This window comes from Epinephelus moara, chromosome 10 (assembly GCF_006386435.1).
Source record: "Epinephelus moara isolate mb chromosome 10, YSFRI_EMoa_1.0, whole genome shotgun sequence".
NCBI classification, from domain to species: Eukaryota; Metazoa; Chordata; class Actinopteri; order Perciformes; family Serranidae; genus Epinephelus; species Epinephelus moara.
Window position 1 is genome coordinate 31180281 of NC_065515.1, and position 26688 is coordinate 31206968.

Sequence of the window (26688 nt, forward strand, 5' to 3'; positions counted from 1 at the left end):
AACATGGTTTAGATTTCTAAATAAATATTCACCTCGTCGCTAGATAGACCTACTCCTGAAAAACTCATGCGCAAGGCTTTTTGTCCCTACGAGGCCACCGTCATTTACCCGACGGGAGGGGTGAGCGAGTGAGCCCTGCAATCTAGAATTTGACCACTGATGTCACTGTTTTCAACCCATTTTACACACTGGCCCTTTAACATGGTGTCTACTGTGTCACCTAGCAGCAACATCATCAAGCAGCACCTGTTATGATTCGAGTCTGTTGAGAGCGCACCCAACGCTGGTCGGATGTATACTTATGTGTTTCTGCTTTTTCTTTTATCTCTCAACACAACAGGATGGTAATAAGTACGTGTGGCGACTAGTCTGTTCATGTATGAAAATACAGTAGCCATACAACTGGGCTTTTAAGTTGATGTAAAAATAAACGACGAGCATTTGTGAAATCCCGCACTCCTGTGGACGTGAGTTTCTGCCTGTCGTCTCACTCCGAAGAGCTACACAGACCCAAAACCATTACACCCTCCTCCTGCAACTCCACCTCCCTCCAAAGGCCTACTCCCCCCTCCTCCATTACGTCCTCATGACGTCTATGATAAACCTAGGCGTTGGCAAGGTAACGTTAGATACACGGAAGAGGAGAGCGAGTGTAACGTTACAACCAAGACAGTCAAACGCAACCCTGGAGTTTTAAAACTCAACCAAAGTCAGTAGCCATGTTTCCATCAGCCTGTTTAGGTGTGCATCTAGAAGTATCGCATCGGAAAATTATGATGGAAACGTCAAAATTCGAATTCAAATCCCCTGATTCGCACAAACTAAAATACGCTCACTTTAGCCGGGTTTTGGTTGATTTGAAAAAAATTTGATTCGCAAAACAGTTATGTTCGAATTAAGTCTGACGTGGCGCACCTCTCTCCGTGGTGATATCCACACTCCGGGTCGGGAAGGCGGTAATGCATTTACAAGCTGGTTGCCAACTGCCAGAATACGTAGAAGAAGAAGAATGCGAGACTTGTTTTGTTTCCGGTTCTGCGGAAAACTCGCGCGAGTTCGTAGTTTTCACCAAAGTCCGTACATTTAATGGAAACACACAGGATTCGTATTTCTTTCAATGCGCATTTCCCAGTGATTTGAATCACTTTTGGATGAAAACATAGCTAGTGATGATGAGTTTTGGAATAAGGTTACTAACATTAGATAGTAGCGTTAACGTTACTAGTAAGTGGAAACGCACAAGGAAGATAGCGTTAATGTTTCAGAGGCTACGCTACACTAGGCTACCGTTAGCCATTAGCAACAGGATGCTGTGTTGTCATATAACGTTATATATTATATTAGAAGCAAACTAAACATAATGTTACCTGTCCTGCAGAGTCAAACGCATCCCCGGAGTTTTGAAACTTATCCGGGGTCAGTGATGACTGATGAGTTTTATAATAGGATAACATAAACGCTAACGTTAGATAGTACTGGTGACTGGCAACAAACAAGAAGATAATACAGGGGCTCAGGCAACGTTAGGCTACAGTAGGCTAACTGTTAGCAACTGGATGCTGTGTTGTCATATATAATGTTATAGCCTGTGTTACATTAGAGGCAAACTAAAAATACCTGTCCAGCAGAAACTCTGTGACCATCTCGTCCACTAAAAATACCTGTCCAGCAGAAACTCTGTGACCATCTCGTCCCTTTTTAGCTCAGGATGAAGCTCCATCAGTCTTCTCCATCGCTTGAAAGCAGAGCCGGGGATGTTACGTGAGCGGTTACGTCAGTCGGAGGCCTCCACGTGGGGAAGACAGACAGGACGCTCGGACCCCCAATCCTACGTCCTTATTTCCAATGGAAGTGAGACATGGAACATTTACCTCATAATGATAAGTTAAAGCAAAAAACTTCTCTATTTCCACTTTAAAGCAGCAGAACAACATTAACATACTGCCACATTATTATCATGTTGTTACACAGACTTACATAAGCATTCATTGGCAGTTTCTGGCCACCTGATGGATGTAAGTCCAATGTTTACTCTTGTGTCAGCTTTGGTTTCGCCTTCAGAAGCTCCTCAGGGGAAATATCTGATTCTGTAGTTGCTAAATGATCATTACTTAGTCTCTGACAGTGTCTGCTGTTTGGTTCTGGACAGCAAATCTGCAGTCAGTTTATCAGAGATTTCTTTTCTATTGTAGCTGGAAACAAGGCTGAACAATGAGCTGAAGGACGCTGAACACTTAGTAGAGTTGATGGGAGCTGCAGTCGGGTGATAAATCTCTGCAGCAACACCTTCCACACTACCTGTAATTGTCTGACTCATTGTTAACAAAAAAAATACAGCTTTAAATTTTTTGTCAGTGTTGTAGTTTATTCCTACAGTAAATACAGGCGATGAATCATCACCAGGCAGCACATCCTTGTTTACTGTCTCCCGTCACTGAAAGTTCAACAGATTCCAGTTGCAAATACTGACCTTCTGTCAACTGTGATGCCATTGTTCCAATTTATTGCATAAAGTTTTAAATATTCAAATGCAGATACTTTTATCGCTGGCTTTGAGGTCACTTGTGTATAATTTCATACACATTTTCCTTGATATGTGTGGAACGCTATTATGGTCGTAACTGCTTTCACGCTTTGTTTTCTCGCTATAATGATTTCATGAGCAAAAGATAAAAAATAATTGCACCAATGACCTTCATAGCTTTCACTATATTCAGCGTGACATATGGTAGATGTTGACTTGATTGTAAAATAAAGCTCTGTTGTTGTGAACAATAGAAGTTTTTGATCATAGCCTGCCAAAGGGTCTATGGGTTGAAGAGGCTGATGGCATTACTTTAAAAATCTATTCAGCTAAATGTTTTGGGTCAGACATAAAATGATTACCACTGACAGACTGTCAATATGTGGTCAGCAGATAGCCCATTTGAAAGATTAACTTCCTTGCTTTCAACAATCCAAGAAGCCTGACATCTTCAGACAGGACCTTAACCTAACACTCTAAGTAGCCACAACAATTTGATCGTATGACCAATCGCAACCTTCAATCTCTTGTAAATCTGTGTCCAATCTGTTGCTCCCTGCTTGTGCCCTAACGGCAGACATTGCCTAGGTCAACTAAGGTGCTTAGGATGACAGAAAATTAACCTAATTAGCTCAGTGAAGACGACTCAAATGCTTTAATGGGATTAGGACGAGGCCACTCCCTCAGCTGTCTTTTCCCCTCTAAACACCTTATTGCTGTAATCTACCGCTCACAAGCTGACAGGCTAACTGACCTCTTTAGATCATCTGCTCTGTTGTTGGACACTGATCTGTGCTGGGTGCAGCTTGACTGTGACTCTACAACATGGCTTTGTTATGTAAGGAACATCACAAAAACATGTTAAGCCTCATTCAGGTCTGAATTCAGGCGATAAAGGTTAGAACAGCAAACCACTCAGAATTTGCCCTTTTACATTAAGGGGACTGATGTGAGACTTTTCCATTGTATGTACCATACCATATTTTATACAGTTGTTTTTGCTCACTCCGCTTCATAATGGTCAGCTAAAGCATCACAAACTACATCCTCCAAAATGTTCATACTGTTAAATCAACACCTCTCTGAAACTGTTTCAACAAACAGAACATTGTGACCTTCATGAAGGTCAGATTTATTGCAGGATAATCTCTGCAAACAGATATCTGCATATGTATGCAGATATCTGTTATAAAGCGCACACACACTGGCGACTGTTTATAAAAAAAAGCCAAAGGAATATAATTTACGGAGCTTTGCTGCTGTTTCCTCCTGTTTGTTTCTCTCTTGTCCTTTCTTACTGCCACTTTTATGTTTAAAAGGCATGACTGCTCACTGGGCTTGTAACTGTGCTCAGCTTGTAGATCATGACAGATTTTGCACCTAAACTAGCTACTGGGTTGTATCATCTTGTCACATGGTCAAATAGGTATTGCATACCTGTATATGACAACAATAATAAAGAAAATAAGAATTTATTTATTTAAAAGAGAAAAGAAAAGAAATGGTTTACATAAAGAGATGGGTTTACATTTTTGAGGGAATACAGCCTATAGCAAATGCAATCAGTTACTGCATATAAATTGGGAAAATATAAACTCCTCTAAAGAGTTGGGGGTGACCTGGTAGCCTTTAAAATGCTGGCCATGAACTGTAACACCCCAGGTTGTCATTCCCATCTCTCTCTCCCTTCACTTCCTGTCTTCTCTCTGCTGTCAAACTCTATGACAAAGGCACGAAATGTCAGAAGAAATCTTTAAAGTTAACAATATTGAAAAGTATCCTTTTCAGACCACCTGTGAACTTAGAGGGAAGGAAAATTCAAAATAAGATCTCTTCTCTGTCCAGCCTATTTCTCCTAACTGAACTTAATATAACATCGATACGAGATTTTGACCATTTTCTTGAATTTATCTCCTGAGAAATAACCTTCCTCTTGTTGCAGCCTGATCCTTATTTAAAATCTTAAAATGCGCTTTTCCCTCTCTCACTGCAGTAATCTGTATCTATATAGTCTGAATTAATCAGCTCTTGATATAACAGTAAGATCCAAATGAAAACTTGATAGACTTATAAATGAGCCTGCACCATTTCAGAATTGTGTCTCAGTGATCAAATTCAAGTCTCAGCTCTGTTTTATTTGTTCTTAGAGTTGACAAACCTCTGAGAGGCCTATGATCACAGCAACTCCTGCTGATTTATTCTTTGGTGTCTTTTTTCCCTAAGAGAGGTTTAGGAGAAACAGAATTTAATAATCTATAAATAAGAAGCTGATATTTCTCTGGTGAGATAAGAAAAAGACTATTGTGAGCAGCAAATTTGTCCTCTGGGAAGAGCAGTATGGTCCTTTTAACAAATCCAACCCTGAAGAGTCCTATTTTAGGTTAGGTTGTTTTACTTTTATGGGTGGCAATTGGAGTAGAATACACAGAATAAATCAGTGGTGCCCAACTGGTGCAGCCACGGGGGTCCAGATTTCTTCTTAATCATTAGCTCAAGGTCCACACATTTTAATTTGTTCAGCGTTATACTTGCATTTGGCCATGTCGTCCAGCTGGTTTGCTGTCTCTGTCGAGGAGCTGTCTGTCACTCACTCCATAGCAAGAAATGACACTTCAAAATAAAAGCTCTGTGCTGGAAATTCACAGTGGTGTTTACCAGAGTTTATTTTCTTGATGGCGCATGGGTAGAAACTATTAGGGGTCTAGAAGTGCGGGTCCTAATAGACCTATACCTAAAGGTCTGTTGGATAGCCATAGACCTGAAACTTTAGCCGCTTACTTCAGGGCTGCAGTCCTTCAATTACTTCCACAGTTTGATTCAAAAAAGCACAAAAAGGGTTATGCACACCCAGGGGCAGTGAGGGAAGATTTTCTGTGTGGCAGATCTGAGGACACCTCTGACTGCGGGAGAGCACTCAGTGCATCTGTGAGTAATAAGCTGATGACACTCATCGTTGGTGAAAAGTTAAAAGGACTGAGCCATGAAACTAAAGGACTGTTTCACCCTGAAGGAAGCAGCCGAAAGAAACAGAAAGGTTGATGCATTTTTTTAAAGTCTGTCCTAAATCATATTGAGTTGGGTGTTTTGGGGTTTTTGTACTTTTTCATCTATGGTTTGAGCTCGATGGGCCAAAGAACAAGAAGTAAAACAAGTTTTAGTCGGAAATGCTGCTGACCAAGAACACAATAAAAATTACAACACACAAACACATTTTTCTTAATGATCAGGCACTTATTAACAGAATATCTGGACTAATTAAGTGTATTAAAATGTATTTATTTATGTATCTGGATCCCTGTTAGCTGTTACCACTGCAACACCTCCTCCTCCTGGGGTCGGTAAGAGAATAAATACTGTAACAGTTTCATGTGATTATGTAAATAAAAGTAAGTACGTACATGCACATGAACATATCCACATACATAATACATGTGCTCATGTATAAAATAGATAATAAATTTAAAAAAGGATAAAACAAGGTACAGTCCCAGTTTGAAGTATGATTAAATGTTGATAACTACCCAGCTGACAAATACAATATCGAAGAGAACATGCTTTCCCACTACATTGTTCTCACAATTTATTCAATTTTATTTATTTAATATTTATTTTATCTTGTTCTGGTTTTATGAAATAACTTCCTTCTTACATCATGACATAAAGAACAAAACACTGAATTGATCCAAGGATCCAGGATGAATTTCAATCATCAAACAACTTCCTTGACCTTTTGTCAAACAGGCACGCAATCCTTGAACCGGAGCTTGAGCATGAAAATCCCCATAATTGGACTCAGTTTCACAGGCAACAAGATAAAACTTGTGATGTTTGGTCTGAGCTGTTTGCTGTCATTATCTGAGTGGGCGAGAGCACAAAGCGGATGTGATCGGCCATTTGATTGAGGTCAAATCTCTTTCGCGCTTCTCTGTGTCACTTGTACCCCCATCGTCCTGACCTCCCCACGGGCTGGCTGGTGTCAGAAAGCTCAGAGGAGAGGTGTCAGGTCAGCGCTGCACAGAGCGGAGAATAGAGGGATACAGAGAGGAGGAGGAGGAGATGAGAGGGGATATGGAGCGGTTGTGACAGGTGAGCTGATGGCTTTGAGAAAGAGAGGGCGCAGGGATGAGGGCGCAGGCTGTGATCTCTTCATACAGCTTACAGAGGGACAACTTATTAAAATGAGGAACGGATGCAGAGAGTAAATGAGTTGACCTAAAACCCCTAGGTCACTGCCCCTCCCTTTCTTGTGGACGTGTGATTGCATCCACCCCCCATACTGATTGACAGCCTCTGTCATTGTCTAATAATGGTTTGAGTATTTTTCCCAGGCACTGAAAAACAGAGATGTGGAGCATAAATGTTACCAGATGAGACTGTTACAGCCTCAATACGGTTAAAAGAAAAGAGACTATTTACACACCAAAATCAGTCTGTTCTCATGTGCTTTGTTTGACTTTCTTATCCGTCTTGTTCTTTAGTGCTTCTACAAAACAATGCACATTTCATCACACACACACACAATCATTTTATCATGAGCAAGATTAGATTAGACCTTTCATGCTTTCATGTTCAAGGTTAAAACAAGGTTTTAGTCATTCAGCATAGAAACGCTGAAGTATGTTTGGAGACATTTATTTAAAAGCAAAAACCTTGAGCAGCTCCACTGGGAGAATGTGACAAAGAATACTGCAATGAAGTGCAATCTTAATATACTTTACATGATTGTTACTACTACTTTATACTTATACCCAACTAGGTTTAAGAGGGAAATATTCTTCTTTTACTCCAGTCCTCCACGGACAGCCATATTTTTGTTATTATAATAATAAGAAGTAATCATACATGACAACAGTGCTGTTTCCTCAGCAGTTCTTTGGTGTGGGTTGAGGCGCCATATACAGTATGTTTCATTCCATTTACCGCAGAAGTCGGAGGTTTTGACCAGGGAATGACGTCACACCCGAATTGATAGCATTCCAGTACAAGTCGGAGAGGTGTTGTTAGCAATACCAGTTCAAGCTGGGTCAGCCATTGTTAGCAATATAGCGATACCAGGTAACAACAATACATTATGCTGCATTTTGCGTATACAAACACTATAGCACCGTCTCCAAAGACAGAATTTGAACAGGACTGTGTATATGACTGTTTAAAGGAAATGGCCACTTTAGAATGAAAATACAGACAGTAGTTACTGGCCCTCATGCCGACAAGAAGTCCAGTGTAGTTTTTTAATCCACAAAACTTGTTTGGGGTATCGGAGGATATCAGCCAGCCGGAATAACAGCTACACTTGAAGTGCATGGTACCCACATTTTGAAAATGTAATAAAACTCTGCTAATGCATGCAAAATTGACTTGAAAAGACGTAATTTACTCCACTTTTATGGCATAATTTCTCACTGTGGTCAGTTAGCCTGCCCTGCAGGCGTGCTGTGTTTACATGGCAACTTGCGCGAGACTCGAGAACTAGCACCACCACTAGCCATCAGCTAGTCTCGCACGAGTTGCCATGTAAATGCAGTTAGCCTGTACGATACCCCAAAAGAGTTTTGTGGATTAAAAAACTACACTGGACTTCTTGTCGGCATGAGGGTATTGTCTGTATTTTTATTCTAAAGTGGCCATTTCCTTTAAGTGTGACACAAACAAGACAGAAGTGCTACTGAACAGTATAATACTATTGGATTTTGAGGTTGGGTTGGTGAGGTTCCTCTAACTTTCCAAGTTGGAAATCTGACTTAGGGGGGCATTCCAGTTAAAATTTGCAAATGGGGGGGCGTCGGTAGCGTAGTGGATAGCGCCGGTGCCCCACGTACAGAGGCACTGCCTCGCTGCAGTGGCCGCGGGCTTGAGCCCGGCTCGCGGCCCTTTGCTGCATGTCAGTCCCCACTCTCTCTCTGTCTCCCCCTTTCACTAACTGTCCTGTCATTAAAGGTAAAAAGCCCACGAAAAAAAAAAAATTGCAATTGGGAACTCGGAAATTTCCACCTCCCAGGACAAATTTAATGAACCAATAGCATTGCTGCCACACAACCAGGGCATAAAATTAACTTTTTACCTCATCTGCCATTGGCTAGTGACCCCCAAAAATTTACCGGCCAGACATATTTTTCACCAGCCAAATAAAAAAATCGTGCCTTGTTTGACTAAAAATAATTACCTTACCTTACCTTCCAACTTTAGGAAAATCCAACCCTGTCCTCTGTGTTTCTTTGGCGTGCTTGTGGCAGAGGCTGCAGCTCATCGTGTTGGTGTGCGGGTCATAGGTCAGCCATGACCGCGGCTGGCCAGCCTCGTCTAGTTTCCATTTTTCAATAAAATGCCGTGCGACATTTGTACTTCGTTTAACTGTCTGTTCTTCTTGTCCAAGTCCAACATGTTCATCTTCGTTTTTCCTCTTTTCTGGCGGTGGCTTCACGGCAGAAATGTGTCAGAAGTTACCATAGAATGCCCAGGGTTCCGGTAGCTGACGTCATGCGTTCCCGGCACACATACAATAAGCCGCGAGGGTCAAAATAGTCTGACACAGCTGGCAGAAATGGTCGAAGCCAGAGGCAGTCCTGGCAAGTTTTACACCCTGGGCGTAAAAGTAGCCACATACCTGTGTACCGCCACGGCTCGGTTGTCCAGGTACTACTGGGCAGTCATGACACCAACAAAAGAGGAAATCACTGGACCTGGAGTCGGACTTCTCTGTAGCCGGTAAGCCGTTATCTTGTGCCGCAGAGCACTATGAGCCTCTGCCGTATTCCCGTCTGTGACCCCCGTTCAACCCACAACTGCCAGGATTCGCCTTTCCTTTCTGCTGCTGGTTGAAACATGATAATAGGGGCGCCCCAGCGCCCACTCCACTAACTTGACGTGGAAATGAGCGGTAGTCTAGAAAACTGGCGAGTTTTTTTTTGCTGTTGTTGTTGTTGTTGTTGTTGTTTTTGGAGCGCCCTCACATAGATTGCGCCCCGGGTGGTCGCCCACATTGCCCATAGCAAAAACCGTCCCTGGTTGAAGCACGTAAAATACCCACCTGTAATTCATAATTTTCCATCGGCCACTGGCGAGTGTGTGGTTTTTTTTTTACACACCAAACTCATTTTTTACCCGCCATTGGCGCTTGGCGGGTGTTAATTTTACGCCCTGCACACAACTAAACTAAACTGAACTGAACCAAACCAAACCAAACCAAACTAAACTAAACTAAACTAAACTAAACTAAACTAAACCAAACTGCAGAACCAGTAGAGAACAATTTCAGTCTAGTTCTTCAGTTCAATTCAATTTTATTTATAAAGCCCAATATCACAAATTACAAATTGCCTCAGAGGGCTTAACAGCATACTACATCCCTCTGTCCTTGGACCCTCACAGTGGATAAGGAAAAACTCCCCCCAAAAAACCCTTTAACATGGGAAAAAAAAAGCTTAGTTTAGTTTAATGTGGAAAGAATAAAAACACTACATAGAAACAGCCTCCAAACTGTATTTCCAGACCATACACATTAAAGGAGAATGTTTTTGTCCCTATGCACGGAAATATTCCAGGTTTGAAAAGGTAACATTTTGCATGCATTTAGTGCAGGATTCTGAATCTTTAACCAATATTTCATAAGAAATTATTGATAATTACTCATATTTTAAGTGAAAGACTCATTAAGAAGCATATTGACTCATAGATGGTATTATCTGGCATCATTAAGGGGCCCCAGGCTCAAAAATTGTATTAAAAAATATGTTGGTTCTATTTGACAAAGGTGCTGTATAGCACCTTTAAAAAATGGGTGCCAAATAGCACCAAGACAGGTTCCCCTATTATTTCAAGGCAAAGAATCATTTTTGGGTGCTGTTTAGAACCATTATTTGTTTATAGTGTTACTTCACTATTTTCATGTAATGCTACTTTGTACTTCCACTCTGCTACATTTTAGTGGCAAATGTGTTGTTACTTTTTACTCCATTTTACATATATAGAGACTTTGCTTACTTGGATTTTACATTAAAACATCATATGATAAGCTTACAAAATACAATATACTTGTATAAATTAAACTACTTAACAATTATAAAGTGGTCAAATTGAGCTCCAGCATGAATTAATAATCTTATATTGTAGTAATTACTAATGAGTCTCTACCCAGGACCATTTTCTGCAGAATGAGTACATTTGCTTTTGCTTTCATAATTTAAGTACATTTTGCTGGTAATACCTCTGTGCTTTTATTTAAGTAAGATTTTGAGTGCAGGAATTGTTGAATTTTTACTTTTTTTGAACCAAGCATAATAAAAATATCTTTTTCTCTCCAGGGAACATTTTGGCATAATGTGGGCTCTTTGATACAAAGAGTCACCCTGAGGTTACAACAATCATGTCGTCTAAAAAACCTTTGATGAACTCAGAAGCTTAACATAGACGTTTGAGAGAGCGAACACAAAATGGAATGATAATTGTATCATCTGCTCTAATGGCAGCTATTACAACAATAGCGATGGTGACCTGGAGGGATGGGGGGAGCGGAGAGGACGGGCCCTCTAAGGTGACCTCTGCTCGGGAAAGGGCAAGCTCAGGCAAGAGTCAGGGTGTCAGGGGCTCGCCACCTCGTCTGGCACTCTGAAACCTCCATTCACAGGCTAACACAACAGCCAGGCATCACTGTGACCCTGTGGGTGTGACACTCAACCTTTGCCTTAACCTCCTGACCGCCGGTCACAGCTGCAGCTGACCGGCTTGGGTAGGTCAGGGCAGGGGGGGCAGCTGGAGGAGGGAGAAGGGATGGAGATGATTGAGAGATGAGTGAGGAGAGAAGATGGAGGGAGAGGTAATGGAGGGTAAAGGAAGAGAGATGGAGGTATGAGTGAGAGGTAAAGAGAAAAGGATGAGTATGAAGAGATGCTAAGGGTAAGCTGGGGTTTTAGAGGTTGGTTTGCCCAAATTACAAAAAAATAACAATAAGAAAAATTAAATCTCCAGTTGTATTTGTCTGTATAGATGATTCTGCTATTATTTGTACAGAGTTTGAAATAGCTGTCTTTTGCATTGTCAACCAATGTAATGAAGTGACCAAAACCAAAAATGTGTTCATGTTCACTGATGGAAGAAAGTAGTAATACTACAATGTAAAAATTGTCTGTTACGAGTAAAGGTTCAACTCAAAATTTTACTGAAGTAAAAGTACAAAAGTATTTGCATCAAAAAATAGAAGTACTCATTATGTAGAATACCCATTTCAGCATAATGTGTATTATTGGATTAAAATTATCAATACATTTATGTGTATATAGCTTAAATGTTGTAGCTGGTAAAGGTAGAGCTCATTTTCATTACTTTATATGCAGATGGGGAGCTTAATCCACAGTATAAATCAAAATTTATATTTTGTAGTCATAATCTGAATCTGCAAAGTAACTAAAGCTTTGAAGTTAAACCTTTGAACTCTGAGGTAATTGGTGCATTGTCTTTCAAAAATGTGGGGAAAAGAGACAATGAGCAACTTGGTAAGAAAAGATAAAATTAGAAAAAGATTTAGAAAATGATTTAAGAAAAATGGGAAAAAAGAAAAGGAAAACTATATGTATTCTAATTATTTTATCTATNAAAAGAAAAGGAAAACTATATGTATTCTAATTATTATTTTATGTATCTATCTATCTATCTATCTATCTATCTATCTATCTAATCTAATATATCTAATTATATTACATATATATATAATATATATATATTTTTTTTACTAATTTCTTGCTAAATTTCTGCATAATTTCTTCTTTCGTCGCTCATTGCCTTCTTCCCATGTTTAAAAAAATCAAGCCAATTTGCTCAGGTTTCAAAGGTCAATGACGTCGAGTAAAAAAGTACAATATTTGTCTCTGAAATGTGCTGACGTAGAAGTATAAAGCAGCACAATTGAAAATAGTCAAGCAAAGTACAAGTACCTAAAAACTGTACTTACAGTACTTGAGTAAATGTACTTAGTTACATTCCACAGCAATTAATGTCCTAATAGCTTCTTTTTAATGTTGTTTAATGTTTAATGTCAAATCTGGAAACAGCAACACAAATAGATTAAAACAGATTAAAAAGTTATAAAGAACTCAGACATATACACACATTCCAGTTACAGCGTATTATATATTCAAACAGTTATTTAATAATACAGCTGTAGTATTGTTTTGTGTGAATGATCCACTTTGTTTTGTTTTTTTAATTTCTGCTTCAGTTGAGGCTACATTAGCTGCTACTAGCATATCACATCAGGATCTCTGACCAGTGTTGACAATCAAGTTGCATTGTGGGTAATGTAGGTGCCAGGATTTGACAAAGATGAAGAACGTGTGGAATGATAAAGATCATATCTCTAGTTCTGCTGCATCCTGTTTTTTAATTTTCCATCGTGACAATCCGAAAATGTTATCAGGAGTGCAATGATTAATCAGTCGTCACTTACCTTTTGAAAAATCAAATATCAACCCTTTGCTTTTTCCTAGAAGATTAGCTTTTTGCTATCTACAACATTTTTGTGGCTGGTATCTTTTAATGTTTGGTTGTTCAGAGTGGCAAATCCCATAATGTGTTTTATGTTTGCATTTACATCCTCACCAGAAAGGAACGTGAGTATAATTTGCTTCCGGGCTGCTGCAGGGCCATAACTGTCATCTTCTCTGAGCTGTGGCTGTCAGCCAGAAGCCTGTTCATTCACATTGAAAGTGTAAATCTTCATAAACAAGCAGATTTTGTATGCTAGATAATATTTGCAGCACCACCATAGGGTAATGTAGGAACATGTCACCCGTATCTTTCAAAATCAAAACTATTTGCATGGCATCTAGAAATAAGTATGAAATTATGATTTTTGTGTAATTTGGCTTAACTGACCGTTGAAGAGAAGTGGACATATTGAAAGGCAGAGCGAGCAAGATGTAGAGAACTATGAAAGAAGACAAATGGGCTGGCCGTACATTCTGTGAGCACATCAGCCATTGTCCTGACACCCATCCCCCTTCCCTGAGCTTTGTGATGACCGCACGGCTGGCCGGGAGTGGCTTTATACAGTCGACTTGTACGGGAAAAAGGACATGTGCGCTCTCGAGGTCGGTCCCGAGGTCCTCAGAGGGTTCAGTCCTTGAATCGGCCTCACACATTCATGACGGCATGACAGCTGTTTCTCTGAAATAAGGAATGTGTCTTGTGATGTGTGAGTCCTGTTAGACAAGTTATGCTTTGGATTCCTGTTAAGATTATTGGTGACTTTCACAAGGGTTGAAAAGGTTGAGATGACAGTGCTGTCTATGTTCCACTGCCCTCCATACTCTATATTTAACCCTCAAGAGCCAATGAATGCCTGAACAGACTGATACAGTTGATGGGTTGACAGATAAATAAATGAACAGGTACATATCTCTTTACACAGCAAAAACTGTGTTAATTGTCATGAATCCCTCCTGATCACCCAATTTTTTCCTCAATTAATATTAACCATATAATATATCTGACTAAGAAGACCAAGAGTCTACAGTCATGCTAGAGTCATGCATGCACACTGAGGCTTTGCCACAGCTGATGATTTACTTTATGCTAACATCAGCATGCTAACATGCTCACAATGTCAATGCAACTTGTCCAGCATCTTAGATTGGTACATAGCATGCTAGCATTCAGAGAACAGCTAAGGCTGAGGGAATGTCATCAGTTTTGCAAATACTTGGTCATAAGCCAAAGTATTGGACAGTGACAGTTCTCAATATAGACTCGATATAGCTTAGATGAAAAATTTTCAGGTTGATACATGTTTTTTGGTTTTCTACCAGAACATGTTTACAAGCTTTTATTCTCCAAAAACAAGTTTTTTTACGTCATACTGTCTTCCTGAATATACCCGTACTCACCCTCTGTCTAAAGCGTTTCATTTTAGCACCTATCCCTTTTAGCCCCCGTCCTGAAAATCCGTCTGCTCTGATTGGTCAGCGTTTCCAGGTCTTTCACATCTGTGCTCTTTGCATCTCTGCACCATTATTGCAGACGGATATTGACTGTGACTGCACTGTGGTGATGGGGTCTACCTTTAGATAGTATAGTTGTGACATCACAACTTCATGGAAAACCTAACAGCTCGTTTTAAAGAGTCAGTTTGTGACTGTGAGCATTTCTGGGAGGATTACGCATTTTGATGGGATTGAGTTTCACAGTATTCATATATGACCTATACTTGCTTTATATACCTTTTTATACCCCTCTTTATATATACCTTTAAGGGATCACCAAAGCTCTTACAATTCATCCTGAACAGGACATGAATGTGTTTACCAAAGGTCATGCTTACTCAAAGCCACAATTGTCAAATCCTGGTAGTGCTTGAGGAAAAGGCGTAAAATCATCCTCTGGGCACCATGGACACCAACTGACATTGCCGTCCATATAGCCAAACTGCTATCATGGCTGAGAAATGTAATTCTGAAGTGAAGAGGCTTCTATCAGAATGATTCAATAACTTCACAAATCCAAAAACACACGTGCGCCTTGAATTCATCAGGACTGTCCATTGTAGTTGATGTGGATACATTTGACTATTATCAAGCTGATTCTCTGACTAAAGACTCATAGGATCACAGAACAGTCTCTTCCCTCCTCCACTCCAAGGCCTCCCCTGCAGCTTTCGGAGCTCCACTCTGGTGGTGGTGACTCTCCATCATGGCTGCCACTTTCTGCTCCAGCCTCCACACCTGCTCCCGGTACTTCCTACGAATCTGGCGGTATGAACTCAAGGCTTTACTGGAATGGAAGAAACCCAGCAAGATAAACATAAAACACTCACATTAACAATGACACCATAAAAGTAATTGTTTTCTAGCTTTGGTTGTAGATTCAGGAGCAGATGATGATCAATAAAGACAAAAATGTGCAGCAGTCTATTAAAGACCTTTCTTGTGATACTTACCTGTGAGCTTGTGTGAGCCGAGCAATCTGGTCTCCACTGTCCCTCCTGTGGGAGGTGCTGTCTGACAGAGCTGTGTTTAGCGAGTCTTGGACTAAAGCCAACCTCTTCTTCAGGGCTTGTTCCCTGAAAACAAAAGCAAGATCAGATGTAACAGAAGGAAAAACATCATGTCAGTGCCTTCATTTTGTTTAAGATCATCTCATAAACCAGATCCATGTAAAGAATCATAAATGTCTTCTTGATGCGTCCTTGACGACAGAGCAAATATTGTGCAGAGCGTTAACAGCAGAGCTTTGTTGAGAAGTATTCACTGCTCGAGGTCAGAGGAGAAAAAGGATGCTCTCTGAAGCACCTGATGGAGACAACAAAAAGCCCTTTATGTCCAAAGTCTGCATTTCTGCTGATAGTGTTCCTAAGCAACAGATAAAGCCAGGCAACAGATGTCTGAATGATTCATTTTCTACAGTGGTTACATTCATCAGGTACCTTTTTTCTTTTCTCAGTGAAAGCCCAGATTTCTCTATTTGACATTACATTCAATATGTTACCAGCTTTCCTTGTTAAAATACTATAAAAGGCTAATATTGAAATACATTATGTATTAGCCATCTAATATGTGCTTTCAATGAAAGTCTAATCTATTCAAGCCCTTGCTGAACAACTTCACACAATCCCGATGAAGCCTATTGCCACCAAGAAAAGCTCTCTGTATTGGAGTTGTGGTGCCTGGTGTCTGTGGTGACTTTCCTGTACTAACGCACTCTAAGTGATGTGTTTTATGTCAATCAGCCAGAGCTAAAGGGGGCAGGAAAGGGAAAGAGATCGCAACGATGCAGCAGCTAGGAGTCTGGCAGAAGCTATAATAGAAAATCCAAAGAAGTGTCCAAGAAAAGTTTCTGGAGTGGTTGCTCCAGATAAAACAGAAAACCTGATTTGTGGTTGGGTGTTCGACACTTTTGATAAGTGTTGCTCGACAGTCATGTGTCATTTCCAATCAGAGTCCCTACATTTTTTGCTTCTGTCATGTTTAGTGAAGCGAATCTGCACAGATGTCTGTTTAAATCACACAAATATCCTGCTGTATATGTGTGTTTTTATATATAACCCATATCTACTTTGATTAACTCACTCGTTACGGTTAATACATTAAAACACTGTTGATTTCTTCCCATGGCACTGACATGAAAAAATATTTAGTTCAGTAAATGTCTGCTGTCAGTCAACCTGGTGAAGACAGTTTGGCCAGCCGCTGTCCTCTCAGCTCCCTTGGAGCTAGGGCTGTCAAAATTGCTCAAAAATGCCGTTCGAATATTCCTTCTAAAAATAACTCATACGTTCGAACCATTCGAATATTTTTTTTTTTCGCATTATGTCCACAAGAGGGCAAACTAATACAAGGAAACATAACTACTTGTAGGTATTTTTATTTCAACATAAACGTCTTTGAAAACATTTACATACCTACACATTAAAACACATAAAACAATTATCTGTAACATTACGTTATAAACGACCGCGGACCTTTCGCTCCCCCCCCCTCTCTCTGACCCGTCAGGCCACACCGGCCGCGGAAGCGCTGCGAATAGCCTCGAAGCGCCTCGAAGCAAAGCCAGTTTCCTTTCGGTGCCCATGTTAACCGATTGTGTCATCCACGCCGGCTGCGCCGCGCAGCTCCGTGGCCGGCTCGCGCCCTGCAGTGATCGTTTCGGCGTCTGGTCTATTTTTTTTCTCCACAATCGAATATCAATTTTCATATTCGATTTTTTTCTCCACAATCGAATATCAATTTTCATATTCGAAGGTCCATTTTTTTTTTCAAATTCGAAATTTGAATTCGAATTTAGAATATTCGTTGACAGCCCTACTAGGAGCTGCTGCTGACAGACGGCTGCCTCTGTGGACAGAGACGTTAAATGCAGGTCAGAGTTGGTGTGAAGTGAAAGCTAGTATCTCCATGGCAACAATAGTAACACTACCCAATCACAATGCACCACAAAATATGATGTTGTCCATGACATAATAACATTTTTTAGGTGCGTGACATGAAAGAAAACTGTCGAGCGACACTTTTTTCTGTCAAAAATAAGTTATTTCTGTCGAGCAACACTCAGAAAAAGTATTGAGTGCACTACCATAAGTCAGGCTTCAAAGTTCATACATTTGCACGTGAAGACTTTAAGAGAGCCTCCTGGTGGCAGGTGCAATGCGGCACACTCACCTGCAGGCACGCGTCATAAATACACTTTTACAGTGTTTGTGTAATTACTCTCACTGCCAAAAGGGGGAGACAAAAGTTCAGCACTCCAGCTTTAAACACTGGACTGCAGGGAAATGACGATGTCTCACCTTTGCAGGACGGCCTGCAGCTCTTTCAGAATGGGTCTGGATCGAGGATCAGTGATGTCCCCATCACTACCCACTTTAGCTGCATTTTCACAGAGCCTCTGAAACACAACATTCAGTTAGAATTAGCTTTAAAGCCTAAAAGCCATTCCCTGTTTAACTCTGTATTAATGAATATACAGTATAGACAGTTATCTAAAGCAGTGTCACAGTGTTGTGAGCAGTTTTACGAAATAAAGACTTTTCCCCCTCACAGATATTTTCATTTGAATGGGTTTTAGAGGCCTGAAAGGGTAAATGCATCCAATGTATTACAATAAACAGCAAAAGTTAAAACAAAAGTTAGATTTAATCTACTTTAGTGGAGCGTAAATATGTTTATTTCTCATTGCCCATCTTGCTAATCATCTTGCAACCCGTCAGGTTTATTTATCTTTGTGGGGACTAGACCCCTACGTTGGGAACCTAAATGTTGCAGATCAGAATAACATTCATTATGCTGCAATAGGATGGCTTTGTGATTTTAGTCAAAACAGTAAACAGGTTAAAGTTTCCGTTAAAGTCAGATGTGCGTATAGATAAAACCTTTGTTCTTTTAAACCAGTGATACTTAACTTATGGCCCATGGACTGAATCTATTGATAGGTTGCCAGGTGGCCCCGTTTATTCACAATGACAATAAATTGATCCATACTGGGATTTTTTTGGACATTGAATGTAAATAAGGTGCCAGAGTGCACAAAAAGCAGCAAAATAGAGCTTGATCATAAAAAACAGTGCCAGGGGAGGATCCCTTAGACCCCATGACAGATGTCTAGGCTAAGCCTGAATGTACTCAATTCCTAGAAACACTGCTGCATACAGCAAACGTTGAAAAATTGAAAACGGGTTATTAATTTATTATAAAAACAGATAAATATTGTTAATGTTTGTTTATTAATTGGCCCCTGGCCTCCTGTCATTCTGCAAAAATGGCCCCGGGGCAAAGCAAGTAGAGTATCTCTGTTTTAAACCATTAAAAAGAAAAAAAAGTTTTAGGGGGAAATTTTAACCCATTAGGCACAAAAGTCTGCGCACTATTCAGATGCCCCGTGTCTACAGTAATAGAAATATGTGTCACACTTTTCAGTACTTTCTTATTTGACAATGACAGAGGTGTGTGGTGCGGCATGAATCTGTGCTGCGGCGACAGGACAGCCCAGCACAAGACCTTGTGGAACCAAAATATCCCTCTTGGCCTGGAGGGATTCTGCTTTGGTAGATGTGTGATTTCCCATGTGGGACACCCAGATTTGAATCGGGTCTGCCACAGTAGACCAGCGTCCTGCTCCCTCTTGCTCATTTCACCTTGACTTTGTATTATTTGAAAATTTAAAAAAAAGTCTCTGTTGCCGCTGTAGGAGTCGTGCCTACCTGTTGTTCCGTCCTATGGTCCTCGGTCTCCTCTCTGAGGCTCTCTGGAACGAATGCTCCAGCTGCTTCCTGGGCCTTCTGGGCCATTAAACCCCACTCCAAACACCTCAGCTCTTTCTCCTTGAGGCGGATTAGAGCTCGCAGATCTGACATTTCCTCCTGAAAAAGTTCACCATAAACCATAGCATGTAAAGAGTTAAACGCAGTTACAGCTAAGAAATGAAAAGCTGTGTGTGTATAGTGGCAGAAGCACAAGACATAGATATTTCATTATAACCAGCAGGTTCTGCCTTTTTAAGGTCTTAAGGCTGTTGTGGGAGATTTAAGCACAAATCTGTAGACTTTTTTATATGATATGATATATTATATGTCTTTATTGGTTTTGTATTGGTATTGGATACCTTAAGTTTTTAACAATGTGTGTAAATTCATATTCAATTCCTGGCATATCCCAGGTCTCTAGCTGGAATCAAGCTGTGAAAGCTTGGATTATATTTGTGCCTTTAAGGGACAGTTTACCCCAAAATGAGAAATACATATTTTTCCTGTAGTGCTCTTTATCAAGCTAGATTGTTTTGGCATGAGTTGCCATGTGTTTGAGATATTGGCTGTAGAGATGTCTGCCTTCTCTCCAGTATAACAAAACTAGATGGCACTTGGCTTGTCGTGCTCATTATGGAAAAAAATATGTCTGGTAAACTCAACAGCAATGTCTCTTTCCAGAAAATCATGACCTAGTTACTGAAGATAATCCACAGACCTTGTTGTGAGCAGTTTCATGTAGGAACTATTTTCTTTCCACCAAATTACATCTACCAACTCTATAATCGCGCAGGAGGAAGTGTGCATCTACTCATGGACGAGAAGGTTGTGCTTGTGACAGCACAAGATGTAAACATTAATGGCGTCTTCCTCAGCTGAGCTGTAACATTAGCTAGCTCAGTGGTGCTAAGTGAGCTAGCAGTAGATGTACACTTCTTACTGCTTGGTGATACTGTACTGTTGGCAGGTGTAGTTCGGGAGAAAGAAAATAGTTCCTACATTGAACTGCCCACAGCATGGTCTGTGGATTATATTGAGCAACGGAGTCATGATTTCTGGACAGAGATATCCAATGCTCGGCAACTCACACCAAAACAATCTCGATTGATAAATTGCAGCACAGGTACGGGGAAAAATTTGCATGTTTGATTTTGGGGTGAGCTGTCCCTTTAGGATGCTAAAGGGACAGCAATTTAAACTAACAAGATATGACACATTGAATAATGAGATTTAGAGGTGCTGGTAGGTGGATTTTGTACCTTTAGACAGAGCCAAGATAGTTCAAAAGGTCAAACTTTAATGAATGCTTCACCAGTTCAAGGTCTCTCAGTGCTCCATGACCTCACTGGATATATGAGATGCCCACAGTGTCTTGTGCACAAACTGTATGTCTCCAAACACTGTGTTTTGGCATTGTGCGGTAAGTGTAGTGTTATGTAGTGCAATATAAATTTTGTCTCGAACAATAACAACTATAAGATTAGGGCAAAAGCCACTGGTATCTCTTCATCTCTTTGCATGAAAGGCTTTGGCTGTTTTTTTCTTTTCCAGCTTCAGATCTTGATTTTTCAATCATAAATTAGGACACACAGCTCCTACCCTGACAGAGATGAGTTCATAGAAGAGGGAAGCCTTTTCTTTCTTGGTGTCAGGAGGTTTAGCGTTCTCTTTTGTCACATGTCCCCCTCTTGATCCAGCTGGGAGACAAGTTTCGGGGCTTATTTTACCCTCTACTCCTGGGCTTGGCTTAGGCAGACGAATGGCTGCCCGGTCCCTCTTTAGGCGCTCAATTTGCTGTCGGAGAACAGCCTCTCGCTCCACCGGCTCAGGTGTCCTGTGGGGTTACAGGTAATGAGTGACCTGACAAGAATGCGGTCAAAGACATGGCCTTTGAAACATGGAAACATTTAGTTAATAGCATCATCATTGGCTCGACAGAACAATATACATTTGTAAAATATTATCCTTACTATTTCCAATTTCAGTCTATTAATAACAACACATATTTTCCTTTCTACCATTCCTATTACTGTGCTTGAATGTACAAAGAGCACTTTCAGACGTCACCTCTGCCCTGTGTGACTCTGTGTTTCCGTCTCCTCTGTGACCCCTGCTGTTGAGAAGGAGGTGGACAGCTCTTCAGTTCCCATTTTCATGAGCTGAGCTGATGGCCTGTCGGGCTGCTGCCTGTCACCGACTGCCTCTGACGAGAGGAAAAACTGTGAGCTTGACTGTGTGTTTAGTGTGTATGTGAACGACATGCATACCTACTGTATACACGTCAATGCGTTCACTGAGTTTAGGCAGTATTCAACCACGGTATTCAAACACCTGCTGAGTCTGTCTTCAGAGGAATGCTTTGCTGCTTCTTGGCGTCATAAAGTGACAGCAGCTCGCTGTAGGCCTCCTCACACTCCTCACTGTCAATCACAACCACAAAGACAAAATACGACCTCACTGCATGAGGGGAACCCACATTAATGCTGTTAGATTGATAACTTGTTCACATTCATTATTTTTGAATGGCCTTGAATGGCCTTTGTACTTGTGTGTCAGCTGTGGTTTATGTGTGTACCAGTATCTGAGAGCCATCTGCAGGGCAGAGCAGTCAGCTTCAAGTCTGTTCAGTGTAATACTGATCTTCTCTGACTCTCCCTTCCTGCGCTCCAGAGCTGCAGTCAGCCGTTCATTTCTGGCCCTCAGCCTCTCGATGCACCTGGAAAAATGAGGGAGAGGATAAGAGAGCAAAGATCAGAAACTTTTGTTTCATAAAGAGTTTTATACTGTATTTATATTGTATACACACAATGAAGTTTCTGTGGAGGAAGAAACAGTTTTACTGCACTGGTCAAGTCAAGCCTAAACCAACTGGTGTCTAGCTGTTTAGATATTTAGTGTAGCCATGTCAGCTTACATTATCTAGCTTGCCTTCCTGATCTTAAAAGGTCAAAATAGGTTTAATAGGTTGTAGCTATCAAAGATCACAATTCAAAATTACTTTGAGTCATAATGTGAATGAAAAACATATAAGATGTGAATCTTGGAAAGTCACTTGGCTAGCTAACCTATATAATGTATTGGTTTGTGCATGGATGGATTACTGAATGGGCCTAGAGGGCCTAAAGTGTTAGAGGCCCCCCCTGGCCTTTACCACAAAATGTGACTCAAATTAACCATACCAACGAGGAAGAGACTGAAAATGACCACAAAGAGACAAAAAACCTACAAAGGAACTGCAAACAGACACAAAGTAAATACAAAAAATGGTCAGACCAGTCACAAAGAGACACAAAACAACCACAAACAGATACAAAGTGACTACAAAGAGACACAAAATGACTACAAGGAGTGACAACAAAAGACTACTCTAAGACTAAACAACACAAGGAGACACAAAACAGTTTCAAGGAGACACAAAATGACCACAAGGAGACACAAAACAATTATGAGGAGACACAAAACAACACAAGGAGTACCAAAACAATCACGAGGAGACACAAAATGACTACAAGGAGACACAGAATGACCACAAGGAGACACAAAACAGCTACAAGGAGACGCAGAATAACCACAAGGAGACACAAAATGACTACAAGGAGACACAGAATGACCACAAGGAGACACAACCACGAGGAGACACAAAATGACTACAAGGAGACACAGAATGACCACAAGGAGACACAAAACAGCTACAAGGAGACACAAAATGACCACAAGGAGACACACAACGACTACAAGGAGACCCAAATAACACAAGGAACAGGAGACACATGCCCACACACAAAACTTCCACAAAACCACAAAAAGATTCACAACAACTACTGAGAGTCAAGAAACAACACCAACAACAAAAAAAGAGGCAAAACCACCACAAAGTCTGTGTGCTTGCTTCTATATACGTATGAGAGATGGTTGGTCCATATACAGATATGTTGCCAATATCTTAATAACTCACACTCCTCTTCACATGCTCTGCAAAGCATGTGTGTGAGTGTCCTGTCTGCACCTTTGTCTTTGTTTAATGGAATGTTCCTGTTCAGAAGCTCAGGTCAAATGTTCACTTATAGATACAGTTTTTACAGAGCAAGCCATGCAAGAAAAACGATCTTTGCACACCTGTACACAGACAAAGAAACAAATACACACTGTTACTACCTTTGACTTACTGTAGTTGCAATGTTAAATGCCTGACAAGGTTCCTGGATATTCAATGAATGTAATATAAGTTCAGACAGTGCAATGTAGCTGTTTTTTGCTACATTAAAACATCCAAAACAGCTCCTCCTCAGACTCACCTGTTCAGTCGTTCTGTCTCAGACTCCAGGTTGATGGGGCTAGGACAGGGACTGCATGAGTTAATGGAGCCCACTGGAGACCCATCCCCACCCACAGACACAGGTGTCATTGCTCTGGCTGCTCTTCTGTAGAGTAATGGTGAACCTGGGAAGGGAGGAGAGGCCCAGTCTGGACTGAGAGCCCCAGCAGGGGGCCGGTAGGAAGGAGAGTGACTGCCTGACCTCCAGGCCTTATGAAGACCGACCAACTGAAAGATAACAGAAGGGATGCTGCATTTATTTCTATTGTTTGAACTCATGAGTTGTGTTGACTTACCAAAATATATAGTGTTTATGTACTCACACTTATTAAGTTAATTCATATTCTTGGCTTTTTAATATTTCGCTTTACCCCTGTCATAAACAAAACCCTCTTTCCCACCTTGTTCTTTTCCTCCTCCATGTGACTGATGGTGCTTTCTGCTCTTTCCAGCTCCTCCTGGTGATTCTGCAAGCTGCCTCTGAGAGCAGAGTCTCGCTTCTCTGGATCCAGGATGTTCTCTTGATACTGGTCCTTTGGCGGGCCTGGTGGGCATGAAATCCCAAACTCTATTTCCATCTCCTCCAGTATCTGCAACCAGTGAGCCAAAATTACTAAAGAGGCTGATGGGAGTATAAAGATAGCCTGAACAGTGACATATTTTTCTCCCAAAATGATCCATCAGAACTTTGACAGACATAGCGATGCTTGGTCTCTTTATGCTTTCAAAGAGTAGCAAAATGTATTAGTTTAAATTGTTAAACTTTTTATAACTAACTCTAAGATTAGTTTGTCACTGGAATCTGCAGCTGTAATAATAAAAATTCAAATACATCAGAGTATAATGAGAGTTTATTACAGTTTAAATACCTTAGTGGCTTTAACTGAGCTCTCCTGGGCTGCTCTCAGGTGCTCTCTGTGTTTGTCCTGGTCAGAAGCTGTGATGGGGGCGGCCCAGGACCTTTTAGAGCTAATGGAGTCCTCCACTGATGATAAAACCTCCTGGAGTTTAGTCCATACTACACCACCACCCCCTAGTGCATGAAAAGTATCGGTGCAGTTAATCCTCTCAGATGTATTGCAAGGCATTTTCACACTCTACCAGACATAAACGTGGTGATGATATAGAAGTTTCTTGCTTTTCCATTAAGATAACTTCCTGTCTTTTACAGATTACAGGGTAAATATTTAAAATAATACATCAGCTTGTTTGTCTTAGTTGGAGTAAAGACCTTCTCAGTACAGGATTAAAACATCCAAAAAATGCATTCTACTGATTTAAGACAAAGTTATGTGAGGTGTGTTGATGCCAACCTCTGTCAGCCAGTGGAGGTTTAGATGTGACAGCAGAGGCAGAGTTCCTCTCTGGGCTGCTCCTGACCAGCCTGTGGGACAGCAGGTCTGGAACCAGAGGCCTGGATGGTCCTGGTGATCTCAGTTCTCCTGATTCACTGCAGAATACCAACAACATTTTTGCCAGTAAATACCACTGTGTTCATTTCAAGACAAGCTACAAGCAGACCAATATGTTATTCACTGATGGGAAAATATGTATGAGCAGACAACAAACATGGTTCCACAAAAATGTTTACTATCCATTTAAATAAATGTTATGCCTCATGTCAGCGCTACATAGTTTCACAAATCGCACATCTACTCTTCACTGACGTTACCTTGGTGCCTTTAATGACCCCATCTTCTTGTTCAGTTCAGCAATGATGCTGAGCAGCGTGCCCACTTCGGCCTCACATTGAGCCAGTTCTGCTGGTGAAGGTTCGAGGTCTGCTGAGGGGTCAGAGCCCTCAGGGTCAAGGGTCATAGGGTCGATCAGGGTCAAAACCTCCCTGTCACACCCTGACCCAGCATCCAGGCTGTCACATCGGACCAGGCAAGAATCCTGCAGACACATTAAGTTGTTGTGGATTGTAAGACAACATATCTGAGTCATTATTTTAGTGTTTTACTGTAGCAAATTTCTTATTTTCCCCTCAATTCTTCTCATATTTGCACAAATATAATACATATGGTGTGTGTGCTCTTCCTGCCTGATAATAATCATCCTCCATTAAATGGTGGCTCATAATTAAACTGAGCAAAATAATGTGTTATGCTTTTGAACCAGACTTTGTCGCTGCACTGTTTAGCCGCTATTGTTTTGAGTGGCGGAAAAGGAGGAAACTAAAACATCCTGAGATCCAACTTCCTGCCTTGCAAATATTTGTGGACCAGACCATCTTTTGTTTTGCACAAAGAATGTCGGATAAATTAAATTAGAACAAAGTGTTTAATCTGCTGTAAAGTTGATACGATGCCTATAAACATGCTCAAATTATATAATTTGCCACCCTGTCTTTTTGCTGTGTGAATTGTGCCATATATTGTGCAGAGGACAGTTGGCGACATACTTAAAATTCCTTATCCAGCCACCAGTACATCCACTATATCCACCTCTTCCTATACTTCCTAGTCACAGGAAGGCTATCCAAGCACACCCTGAATAAAAAGCATAGAAACACCCTGGACAGGTCACCAGCTAAACACTCAGGTACACAATCTCTGGCAATTTAGAGTCTCAAATTCATCAGAGGTTTTGAATGTGGAAAGAAAATCACTCATATAATGAACATGTACAATACACTGATGCCATTTAGTCGGCAATATTACTCACTAAACATTCTGCTCTGATTCACTATGGTTAAATCTGGTTTAATGCCAGCGCAAAATGATGTAACTCTATATAATCATTCACATCTTAATTGCATTAGCAAGTATTTTCACAGATGACATGCTTGAAGTTCACCACAGTTTTACAGACTTGTGAAGTTTACACAGTAAACGTCATCCTCCGATTCATACAACAGCCAGTATAAGACGAATGTTTTCAAGACAAACACTGAAACACTTCATCATCACCTACCTCCATGATCCTTGATCCTGATGTCTGCAGCAGTGATTTAGTCCCTGTTGTAGCTCTTCACTGCCTACAATAAAACATCTGACAAAATGAGAGTATGTTTTCCTCAGTCCTAGTATTTTTATGTTATTGTATTTTCCAGTCACTGCTGCAGTCTGCTCTCCGCATGTCTGCCCCAACAGTGTTTAGTGTGATGAGTGAAGTAAGTGGAAA

The 26688-nt window shown here is 40.8% G+C and overlaps 1 protein-coding gene across 2 annotated transcripts; it reads right to left on the reverse strand.

The window, feature by feature from the left end:
* Positions 1-12563: 12563 nt before the first annotated feature.
* ushbp1 (Usher syndrome 1C binding protein 1) lies at positions 12564-26643 on the reverse strand. Of its 2 annotated transcripts, none has more exons than XM_050055967.1 (14): positions 26479-26643; positions 25235-25458; positions 24876-25012; positions 24432-24595; positions 23964-24152; positions 23543-23790; positions 21823-21963; positions 21579-21667; positions 21315-21444; positions 20847-21081; positions 19206-19364; positions 17796-17893; positions 15450-15572; positions 12564-15283 (listed from the first exon to the last, which is right to left on the reverse strand). In XM_050055967.1, exons 1-14 carry the CDS (start codon positions 26482-26484, stop codon positions 15118-15120), a joined length of 2109 nt encoding a protein of 702 aa, XP_049911924.1. In that variant the 5' UTR covers positions 26485-26643; the 3' UTR covers positions 12564-15117. The 2 variants fall into 2 exon arrangements, with proteins under 2 accessions (XP_049911924.1, XP_049911923.1); XM_050055966.1 differs by having other exon boundaries at positions 21315-21450.
* Between the last annotated feature and the right edge of the window lie 45 nt (positions 26644-26688).